This window comes from Heliangelus exortis, chromosome 1 (genome assembly GCF_036169615.1).
Source record: "Heliangelus exortis chromosome 1, bHelExo1.hap1, whole genome shotgun sequence".
Taxonomy (NCBI): domain Eukaryota; kingdom Metazoa; phylum Chordata; class Aves; order Apodiformes; family Trochilidae; genus Heliangelus; species Heliangelus exortis.
In genome coordinates, this window is record NC_092422.1 from 147,897,573 (window position 1) to 147,909,739 (window position 12,167).

At 43.2% G+C, this 12,167-nt stretch overlaps 1 protein-coding gene across 1 annotated transcript in view; it reads left to right on the forward strand.

The window, feature by feature from the left end:
* Positions 1-748: 748 nt before the first annotated feature.
* The window catches only part of PLBD1 (phospholipase B domain containing 1), a 42,246-nt gene continuing 30,827 nt past the window's right edge, over positions 749-12,167 (forward strand). The window contains exons 1-2 of the mRNA XM_071732785.1: positions 749-906; positions 11,003-11,222. Coding sequence (XP_071588886.1) covers positions 828-906; positions 11,003-11,222 — 299 coding nt within the window. The 5' untranslated portion in view covers positions 749-827. The remainder of the gene's footprint in view (positions 907-11,002; positions 11,223-12,167) is intronic.

The following is a 12,167-nucleotide window of genomic DNA, read 5'->3' on the forward strand; positions in this document are numbered from 1 at the left end:
TATGTTCAACAACTACTAAAGCACAAAGTCCTAATAATGGCTGTTTTAGGACTGTGGTTGAATATTCAGCACGGGGGGAGAAGAAACGTCAGCATCCTTACATCAGCATCTCCAAAGGATCTGAATTATGGGGGCAGGGGAAAGACCCCATGGAAAAGTGTCCTTGTCTGTAAACCCCAAGAAAAGTACCATCTCTCAGCCTTTCTGTTGGGACACATGCAGAAGTTCTTCTGAATGGTGCCAAAAGCTGCTCTTCCTCTGATGTAAAACACATAGTTTGTCAAGACACCACCTAACTCCAGTATCTTTATAGGGGCCTTTCCTGAAAAAACTTCCCCCCCCTTTTTGGTTGACCATGCTTGGCAAGCCCAGTGGCCCAGCAGACTCCAGCCTGGAGGTCCCCCCTCGCTGCCTCACGCCATGTGATGGTGGCAGCAAGGCCCAACCTCAGTGAACACCCCATCCAGGTCTTGGGGGCTCCAAACAAGCGCCGGGGTCACAAAGACACCAGGACCTTGGACTTGCTGCCCCGCTTGACTTCCCGCCTTCCCCAGCAGCTCCTACCACCACCACGGCTGGGCACAGCGAGACGGCAGCCCACGGGCCGGACCGGAGCGGGGGACAAGCTGGGGGTCCCCGGGCTCCATCGCGGGACTCCCCAGGGTCCCATCCCGGACACGGCGGGCCGGACCAACCCCAAGCACGGGGCGCCGCCGAGGCGGGCGCCGGAGGAGGCGGGGGCAGTGGCGAGACCTGCCCTGGGCGAGGGAACTTCTTAAAGTCCCGACGCCTCCCGGTGCCCAGAGGAGGCGCGGGGGAGCAGCAGGATGGTCGGGCTCGGCGGCGGCGTCTGCTGCTGCTGCTGGGGGCTCGTCCTCCTGTGGGCGGCGGCGGGGGGCCGAGCAGGTGAGGCGGGAGAGAAGGGAGGGAGACCCTGAGAGAGCAGCAAAGGGGCCTCTCCCCCTCGCCGGGGTGGGCGGGAAGGGACGTCCCTCCAGTCCCGGGGGTGTCAGGAGACCGGGAGGGGCTGTCCCGCTGGCGGAACCCGTCGCCGGGGCTCAGCCGCGTCTCCTATGGAGGCAGCGCGGTTTTCCCGGGCCCGCTCCGGGGACCCGGTGGCCTCCGCGTCTCCGCCTCGGTCACTGGCTCCTGGCTGCGCTTCCTTCACCACTCCTGGGGGCTCCGTGGGGAAGGGCCCCCCGTTAGTCCCTTGGAAATAGGTGTGAGGCAGAGAAGGGTCTCGTTCCCCGGCCGTCGCGGCGGTGGAGCCCCTCCAGCCCCCGGAGGGACCGTGGCGGTGCGGGCAGGGGTCCGGTTGCCTCGTGTGCTTGCTCCGAGGGCACCTCGAGGCCCGTGGGATCGGGCGTGGGATCGGGTGGGTGTAAGGTGCGGGCACTTGGTTCCTGCACGCTTTCAAAACACGTTTCCTGGAATGGGAGGTGGGAACCGAAGAAAGAATTTAGCAAATGGGAAGCTGGCTTGAGTGCCCAGTGGTGTTGGGTGGTCATGCAATGTACACGCACGGGAATCATTGAGGGTGGACACTTGGTCCGAGTGCCGTGGCCCTCAGCATGCAGTGACTCATGTCTTTAACAGAGGTTTAGAGCTAACCTGTTGGCATCGGTCATTGTCTGTGTTTCAGCATCTGTACCTGTGCATGATCTAATGCTTTCTGAGTAGATAAACTTGTCTTGCCATTAGAGTAAACCAATATTTGATTAGCTTTAAAATTGAAGTTATTTTCTACGGCACAAATGCTACTTAGTGCTAATTTTGTTCTAACACTTTTCATCATATATTTGTATAATATACATTTTCTGGCAAAGTTCTAAGGCTCCAGTTAGGAAAATTCAATAACTAAAACTTATATAAGGCTCTTTATCTTCCTGTGTTGACTGCTATAGCTTTTTTGTCTCCTGATTTTAGAAGTTTTATTCTTGTTGCAGCTTCAGATTTGGATGCAAGCAGAATTTGGCAAAAGCCATAATGGCACATTTTGGTGAGCTTCATGGTTTTCCATAGAACCTTGTCTTCCTGTTTAAAAACTGCATTTCTGCTTGGTGTGTTTGAGAAATATTGCACCTGTGGACAACATGCTGTGCTCACTAACTAGAAAAACTTAGCCAAAAGTTAGTTTTCTAGTTGTACTAGGAAAGATCTGCCAGTCAGGTACATAGGATATTTTTCTTCTTCTTCTTTTCTTTTCTTTTTTAAGTATGAAACAGGTTTACCAGCAACTGGAAGGATAGGGAAATGAGTTGCTAAAGGAGGGAATTTAAGAGATGCCAAGCAGGTGTGGAGCATGTAAAAGCTATGTGGCCTCTAGAGGATCAGTAAAAGTTTGTGACATACTGTAGCCATTTAGAACAGAATGCCCATTAAGAGTACTCTGGGTACCACTTGTATCGATAGTAACAGTAGGGGTGAGGGGAAAACAACCTCACCAGGATAATATCATCTTCTTCTCCTGATTTCAGTGAATTCTTAAGGGCTGATTCGATGCTTATCTCCTAGGAAATTCCTAGTTAACTTATTAGTTGCCACAAAACAAGGAGAAATTAATGTCCAAAATGTTATAAGCATCTCATTTTGCCAGTGGTCCAACCTCATCTTGGAGACCGACTTTTCAAACCTTACCTGGATTTTCAAAAAGTTTTGGTACTATATTAACAGCACAGAAGGAAGGGTCAACTTTCTTGTTGAATCAACATGTGAATCATGCAGAGGGAGTGAAAGAAAGCGTAGTATATAAAGTAGTTTCATGTTAATACCTGACTGATTCCTCACATCATAATTGAAGTACTTGTAGAAAACTACTAAGTAGCAAATAGAAATGCCTTGAGGCTATTTAACAGAGTAAACTTGGCATTCAGCACTCTGTATTGTCCAGATTTTATTTTTTTATGAATCAGTTCATTGTTGTTTAGCATTTTGAATGCCTTGAAGATTCTTCATCATACTATTCCCAAGCTTTCTAGAGAATGTTCAATTTGTTAGAGACAAATTGAAAAATTACTTAGACCTGAAATGTATGAGGAAATTCAGGCCAGTGGAATAGAAACTGCAAATAGCTTATGTTCTAGCAGAACAAAAAAACATTTACTCTTTTGATTGAAAATTACTGGGCTTTGTGTTAAGTTCTTGTGTGGTTTAAGCTCATCTCTGAAGTCCTGGAGTACTTAACATTAATTTTGTAATGGATTCCACTCATAACTGTACTTTGAAATCTCAGTTATACTTTAGAAGTATATATATATTTTTAAACAGTTGAAAGGATGGTTTAAAATGAATTAATGAGAAAACAGGGTAAGCTCAAATAAATTACAAAATTGACAAGAAACTTTTATGTTTGACAGGGAATTTTTATTATTTACTGGATATATTTAATTGTTATATCATGCTAATATCTTTACTACTGAACATTAGCTGTCGGAGAGGGTGAAAACAGATGTGCAGGCTTTTGCTAAGTTTTTTTCTGCGTTGTGCAAAACTAGTTTTCAGTGAAACAGTAGAGTGATAGTTTCCTTATGCAGTTGAAAATGTATAGATGGAATCTACAAAGTCCATCTGAACACCTACAGAAAATGCTTCGCCTTTGAAAAGCCACAGAAAAAAATAAACATGTAAAATTTATATAAAAATTAGTTAAGTAAGCCAGTGGTTTTCCTGTCATTAGGAAATGCTCACAGTTGTTAATTTGGCTTGTTACATGCAACCTAACCAGTGCCTCATTGGTTATGAGTTAGCTTGTTTCTCAGATTAATGAAAAATATGAATATTAATTCTCACCTCCAAAACTTAAAGCTCATTCACCTGCAAGGAAAAGGGAGTTCTGTGAATTTCTCAAATTAGAAAGTCCAATAGCCTATCTAGATAAATGTATGTTTTAAAACCATATGCTGGGGAAACATAAGGAAAAGCAGCTGTTGCCTATTACCAAACAAATTTTACTGGTATTCTTAAGGCACATTGGGTGGTTTTTTTTGTTTGTTTGTTTGTTTGTTTTTATGTGTATTTAATTTAATAAATATTAGTGTCAGTTATCAAATAATGTGTGTCTTAGATGGTCCTTGAGCCATCTGCACTTGGGCTATATATATATATTTCATTCTTCATCATCTCTTTCCATTCATTTTTTGTTACAAGTTGCTACTACTCATTCATGTCCTCTTCAGCATCTGATTTCTTCTTTTTTTTTTTTTTTTTTTCAATATATGTCAGTCCTCCTACTTAATATTTCCTTGATTTCCTTTCTTTCTATTCTCACCAGCATGAATGTATTTCTATTCTCTTGCTGCCTCTAAATAAAAGACAGACTTCACTTTTAACCTTAGGTTGGCAGTGCCTGTATTGAGCCAAAAATGCAGATGACAGATGTGGCTTTTTCAGCCTGGAAACCAAGGTGATTAACAACACTTCCTAGCTGAAGCTGAAATACCTTGATTTTTCCGTTATTTAAGATATAATCTCATCAAAAAGCAGATACTTCTCAATTGAAGAATTTCCAGCGGGCAATTTGAGGAAAGGTTCCTCCCATTTCCTATTTTTAACAGACTGCAGAAAGGAGAAGGATCTTTTGTTTCTTTCCAGGCCTGTTTTGTTGTTGTGCTTTTCCACTTCTGTGTCCCAGCACACAGTGGTTGTGGTGGAATGGTGGAATTGCACATTGCTGATGTTGGGCAGTTCTCCTGGATGGCTGCTTGCATGGAGGGGAATGTTGACCCCACTGACCTACCTTGTCCACAGGGATGCTGATTCATTCATTGCAATGAACTGTGTATGCTTTGGTTTGTCATTTAGATTATTCCAAGCAATACTGTTATGGAATAGCCACAGATTATCACAGCCTTTCTTGTTTTTCAGAGTCCTGAGAGCAGGAGTTAAGCTGAAGTACTTGTCAGCGTTCTCAGCTGCACACTCAGTTAGGGTTTTTTAGTGGTGGGTTTTTTTATCATCAAAGTTTTTTATCATCAAAGTTGGTTTTTTTTTTTTTTTTTTATCATCAAAGTTAGTCCTAACTTTGATGATTAAAAAGAAAGATGATTTATAGTTTCATGGAGATGTTGCATTTGATCCATGTGTAAGAAGTTATCACCACAACTGCTGCTGTCAGAGATCCTAGGGTTCTTGCCTAATGCTAAAATGAAAAATAGAAGCCAGCATTATTCAAGGTTTCTGTTGTCGTGAGACACATGAGATTGTTTGGAAATGTGCAGTTGCTTCTTGTACATCTGTTCTGGATGGTTTTATTGGGAAAGGTGGTGCTGCTGGTTTAGATGAATTCAGATTAAAATTGTAACACACTGGGTGACAACAAATACTTTTGACTACCTTGTAGTGTGTGGTTTAAGTGTACAGAGACTTACAAGCTTGTAGTTTTAACTCCATTTGTAGCAAGATACAGAGGTAACGTCTGAATTATAACAATGTTTCTTGAAATTAACATAGCAGTTTCATATGTAGGTATTTTAACACTTAAGACCAAGCCAAAGCCCTCTTAGAATTAAAACTGGCAACGGAAGTAAAAAGAAACAAGAAGAGCTTGTTCAAATCTATCAGTAGTAAAAGGAAGAATGGGGAAAATGTGACCCCACTGCTGAATGGAGCGGGAGCCCTGATAACAGAGGAGGCAGAGTTGCTGAATACCTTCTTTGCTTCAGTCTTTACTCCTATGATCAGCCTTTGTGAACTCCAGACCTTGGATATAAGAGAGAAAGCCTGGAGGAGGGAAGGAAGAAAAAGCCTGGAGGGAAGTCTTACTTGGTCAACGAAGACTGGGTTAGAAATCATTTATGCAAACTGAATATACACAAGTCCATGGGCCCTGATGGGATCCATTCAAGTCTGCTGAGAGAGCTGGCTGGTGTCATCACCCTACCACTCTCCATCATTTTCACATGATCATGGCAAACAGGAGAGGTGCCTGAGGACTGGAGGAAATCCAGCGTCACTCCAGTCTTCAAAAAGGGCAAGAAGGAAGATCCAGGCAATTACAGATCAGTCAGCCTCACCTCCATCCCTGGAAAAAAGATGGAGCAGCTCATTCTGGAGGTCATCTCTAAGCATATGGAAGAGAAGAAGGTGATCAGAAGTAGTCAGAATGGATTTACCAAGGGGAAATCATGCTTGACTATTCTGATAGCCTTCTGTATGTTGTAACTGAATGGGTAGAGGCGGGGAGACCAGAGGATGTAGTCTACCTTGACCTCACCAAGGCTTTTGACAGTCTCCCATAGCTTCCTCATGAGCAAGCTCAGGAAATGTGGGATAGAAGAATGGACAGTGAGATGGATTAAGAAGTGGCTACACAATAGAGCCCAAAGGAGGTGATCAGTGGTGCAGAGTCCAGCTGGAGACCTGTGACTAGTGGAGTCCCCCAGGGAGCAGTGCTGGGTCAAGGTCTGTTCAATGTCTTTATCAATGACCTTGATGATGGGACAGAGTGTCTTTTCAGCAAGTTTGCTGATGACACAAAGCTGGGATGAGTGGCTGGAACCCCAGAAGGCTGTGCTACCATTAAGAGGGACATAGACAGGCTGGAGAGTTGGGCAGGGAGAAATGTAATGAATAACAACAAGAGCAAGTGTAAAGTCTGAAATCTGGGAAAGAACAACCCCTGGTACCAGTGTAGGTTGGGGACTGATATGTTAGAGAACAGCACAGAGGAAAGGGACCTGGGAGTTCTAGTGGACAGAAGTATGACCATGAGCCAGCAATGTGCCCAAGAAGGCCAATGGCATCCTGGGGTGTATTGGAAAGGGATGTGGTTTGGAGGTTGAGAGAGCTTCTCCTCCCCCTCTACTCTGCCCTGGTGAGGCCACAGCTGGATTATTGTGTCCAGTTCTGGGACCCTCAGTTCAAGAAGGACAGAGAACTGCTGGATAGAGCCCATTGCAGAGCCACAAAGATGATGAAGGGAGTGGAACATCTCCCTTATTAGGAAAGGCTGAGGGAGCTGGGTCTCTTCAGCTTGGAGAAAAGGAGAATGAGGGGTGACCTCATTAATGTTTAAAAATATATAAAGGGTGAGTGTCAGGATGATGGAGCCAGGCTCTTCTCAGCAATGACCAATGATAGGACTGGAGGTAATGGATGCAAGTTAGAGCATAGGAAGTTCTGTGTAAACATAAGAAAAAGCTTTTTCACTGTGAGGGTGACAAAACACTGGAAAGGCTGCCCAGTGAGGTTGTGGAGTCTTGTTCTCTGGAGACATCAAAAACCCATCTGGACATGTTCCTGTGTGACCTACACTAGGTGGTCCTGCTCTGGCAGGGGGGTTGGACTTGATGATCTCTTGAGGTCCCTTCCAACCCCTAACATTCTGTGAGTTCTGTGAATTTAGATTTGCAGAAATTGACATAAAAGTTAATGAGGTGAAATAGGACGAGTGAAAGAGTTGGAAAAAAAATCATTAATGGAAATAGTGTTTTCCAGCATCATTGTTAAGCCATGTCTATGTCAGCTACCTTTATGCTGTACCTTTAAAGGCCTCTCCAGGTTTGCTGCACATTATCCTGTAGTTTAATGTTTCCCCTTCTCTCCCATCCTTTTTTAGTCCTGGTTTTCTTCAGTTTAAGTTTGTTATATAGTGAAGTTGGGGCAGGGCAAACTCCAAGGGTAATTTTAAAGTTTGTTCTGACTTGAAAGTAGCTCTGCATGTTCGTGCTCTGGCAGAGCATAAAACAAAGAAACACAGCCTGCTGTGTTAGAATCAGTCTGTGTCAGATCAGTCTGTCTGGCACTGGCATCAGCCTTTTAAAAAAGAAAGCAATCTCTATTATACTTTGGATTTAGGCAGAAGGAAGTTCTTTTGGCATACCTATTCAGTCTGAGGGCACTACTAACAATACCCAGCTGCTCTGGTTCCTCTCTGCAACCTACTGAAGAGATGGCAGAAGATCATCTTTTGCCCTGCTTTGCTGTTTTTACCTGTTTCTTGGCTGTCTTTGTGTGGCATGAGGTTTGTCTCTCCTCTGTCCTGCAGTGGGCTTCCTGGGTGGAATCAGCTTTCCCCTTTACTCCTGGACAGGGTGACTGTGTTCTGTGGAGACTCCTTGCACCACTTCTTCACAGGACCTCCCTTTCCTTGAACTCTTTTTTTATATATGAGCTTAATCTTTGTAAGGTGACCTTTGGCTCTCTTCAGTGATGATCCTTATCTGCCTGCTCTTCTGTTTAGAGATTTTCACTCTGAGTGATTCCCATGTTTGCCCTTACTGTTGAGTAGCAATCACTGAATGTATTACTAGAAAATACTTAAGCAGACAACAGTAAACTAAGATTATAGCTGTCTGCAGGGTTACCTAAATTCTGTCCTATTTCAGTCCTTTAAATAGCCTCAGTACTAGGCAGATGAAAAACATGTTTTTAAACACTGTGTTCCCAGTACTTGAAGTGACTTCATCTCTAAATAGTTTCATGAAATAAACTGTATTCATAGAATGGAGGGGGAAAAAAAGCACAGTTCCTTTTTCCTACTGAAATTCTGTTCTTGCTAACTAATGCTTTTCCTTTTCACATGGTCAGTCTCTAGTACATCATGAAGACTGACACTATGTCTAGTGGTACAAAGTGTAGCTGGAGGCCAGGAACTAGTGGTGTATGCCAGCAGTCAATACTGTTCAGCATCTTCCTTAATGATCTGGGTGACAGGGCAGAGTGTTCCCTCAGCAAGTTTGCTGATGATACAGAACTGGAAGAAGTGGCTGAAATACCAGAGGGCTGTGCTGCCATTCTGAGGAATCTCAACAGGATGAAGAAGTGGGCTGGCAGAAACCTCATCCAGTTTAACAAAGGAAAATGCCAAAGCCTGCACCCAGGGAAGAATATCCTCATGCTGATGGTGGGTGATTTGGAAAGCAGCTTTGCAGAAAAGGGCCTCAGGGTCCTAGTGGAAACCAAGCTGAATGTGAGCCAGCAATGTGCCAGGGTGGCAAAGAAGGGCAACTGTCCTGAGCTGCACCAGGAGTGTTTCCAGCATGTTGAAGGAGGTGATCCTTCCCCTCTGCCCAGCATTGGTAAGGGCATGCCTTGAGTGCTGGTCCAGTTCTGGGCTCCCCAATACAAGAGAGACCTTGAGCTCCTGGAGAGAGTGTGGCAGAGGGATGTGAAGTTGATTAAGGGACTGGAACACCTCTCACATGAGGAATGGGTGGGCAAACTGGGACTGCTTCATCTGGAGAAGAGAAGGTGGAAATATTTGTAGGGAGGGTGTAACAAAGATAGAGCCAGGTTCTTTTCATTGGTACCCATGGACAGGAACACAAGCAGTGGGCACAAACTGAAACACTGGACGTTCCCTCTGAGCATCAGGAGATACCTTTTTACTATGAGGGTGAGAGAGCACTGGCATAGGTTGCTTAAGAGGTGGAGAAATCTCTGTCCTTGGAAATGCTCAAAAGCCACCTGGATATAAACACTGGGTAACTGGTTTTGGGTGAACCTGCCTGAGCGGGAGCGTTGGACAAAATGACCTTCAGAGGTCCCTTCAAACCTCAGCCATTCTGTGATTCTCAGAAAGAAACTGTTTTAGCTCTTCTTGTTGGAACACCGGGAGAGAGCAGCTTTCTGGCTGTCAAATGACATGGATTATTCAACAGTCTGCTAAAATGGGTAAAAACTTCTTGAAAGCAACTAAGTAGCTGCTATGTCAAAAAGTGATTAGTTGGAGAAACTTTATTTCTTGGAAACAGTTTTTGCATTTGTATTAAAATAAGTCATGACTCTTTATGAAAATAGCTTCTTCATGTTTTAGAGTACTGAATAAAGTGGGTGCACTTAATTTGAAATCAAAGTGACGGCTGAATCACAAACATTTTACTTACAGCTTTTTGAAGAGCATTTGGTATTGTGCTGGCATTATATTGCTTTTTTTATAGTTCCATTATCGTAGCATGCATACGAGGTGTTTTGTGTAAGACCATCCAGAATCAGATCTAGCTCTATTTAGCAGCTGCTATGGGCATGATAGAGGAAATGAACTGTGTTGTTGTAATTTCATGTTATAAACTGCAGAACAGTTGCCACACACTGGAGACAGGTCAGGGAAACAAATATATCGTGGATTTTTCAGTAGCTGTGTTAATTAATTTTTCTCTTAAAACTTTCAAATCACTCTAAAAACTGACTCATTTTTAAACTCTTTTTTGCTTGCAGTACTGTAGCAGTGGTTTGATCAATCATGAATAGAGATCTGGTGTAATTGGGTCTCATTTTAGGGAAGGTTGAATTACAGTTGTAAGTTGTTTTTCCAGAGAGCAGTTTATCTTGCTCTTTTTTCTTCAGCTCAGCAAGATTAAAACCCAGCTAATGAAGAATGTTTCTTAAACAGCAGGCTAAGCAGAACAGGCTGAGCAGTCTAGGACCCTTCTTTCCTGTTCATGTCACACTTGGGATTGATTCCACTCTGACTGGGTGATAGGGATTGTGTGCCTCATAAAAGGATTGCATACCTGTGGTACTTGTGTCTTCAAGCCTGTGATTCATCAGGTTCTAGTGCTCCTGTTGTGTAATGCTACCTCCAAGATTTGTTGCCCAGAAAGACAGGTGGGAAAACTTTTGCAGCATTTTGAATCTTTAGGGGGAAACCCAAGCCAACAATATCTTACAGTTCTTTGCTGTTGCTAAGGCACACTGTCTTCTAAAGTTACTTTCAATAAGATTTGTATAGATTCTGGGCCAGGTAAGGAAGTACTTTTCTGAATTTTATGCTAATAGTTGGCTTTGTTGGAGCTCTACACTGAAAGAGTTGTAGATAATTTCCAGAAGAGTAATATGAGAATACTTATCCGTAAGCTTTTGTCTTGGTAAAATTCCAGCTGGTTCTCATGCCACTCTTCAGCATGTTAAAATTAGTGTTGCTCTCCACAGTAGAACTAAAGCTGATGGAAAGCTATCAAATGAGCTTTTAAAAAGTGCCAAAATGTTGTCTTGACATCTCAGCATTAGATAGGAAATATTTACTCATTTTTGTTTCCCTTGCCCCCTTTCTTCTCCACCACAGAAATCCGCTATGCAACCGTGTACTGGAATAAAGTTCAAAAAACACTTCAGGTCAGGAATACACTGGACAGGAGTGGAGATGCCTATGGTTTCTACAACAACACTGTACAGACAACAGGTTGGGGAGTTCTGGAGATCAGAGCAGGCTATGGCAGTCAGACCTTAAGCAATGAAGATATCATGTATGCAGCTGGATTCTTGGAAGGCTATCTCACAGCTCCGTAAGTACCTCGGGAAGCAGCTCAGCTCGTGCTGCTTCCAGTGGCTGTCTGCAATTGTGAGTTTTTTTGCTTGGTTGTTTTTCCTTGAACTTAATTCCCATCCATTTAAGCTAACCTTATATTTTTGCAGTCGTGTGCTGTTATTTTAATCAGTAGCAGGTATGAAGTGTACCTTTCTCATTATGGGATCATGATGTGCCCCCCTCCTTCTCATCCTGCAGGCTCTCCTGACACCTTGGTGAGATAGCTGAGGACTTCATCTCTATTACTCATTAAATAAAGTAATCACAAAATAGTGTATGCGTAAGGAAGTGTTTAAGACCTATGTTGTAAATAATTACAAAAGGGGCAGCAGAAAGAGTAGTTATTTCCCCAGCCTATAGTTAAGTGACTGAGCAACAGCAGATGAGACAATAGAGAGCAGAGAGAAGTGTTGCTAGCAAGGGCTGTAGGGATTCCATGAGGACCTTTCTCGGTGAACACTGTCCAAAAACTGCTGGGGAGAAGATAATGTTACTTCAAAGTGTGAGGAACTTAGTCTCCCTTGGACAAATTAAAAAAAAATTATGATACAGGCCTGAAGGCAAATTTGGTGTGTGTCTGGAAGTGTTGGCATACTGAAAGGCCTTTGGAAATAAGATGGGGGATTATAGCTCTCCCACGATGCAGGTCTATGAAAACTGACAGAATTTGTATTTGGTATCAATCCAGAGCAGTTTTTTCCTAAAAAAAAAACAAAACAAACCAAAATAATCTAAAATCCCAAACAACAACCAAACAGAAAAGTAACCCCAAACCCTATTCTTTCCTTCAGTAGAAGGCAGAATGGCACTGTGACATTATAACTGGTAGGATATAACTGGTGATATAGTTAAGAATATGACAGCTTAGTAACAGGAAAAGAAAAATTCCCAAATTCTGATGCATTCCTGGGGAATAGTTAGA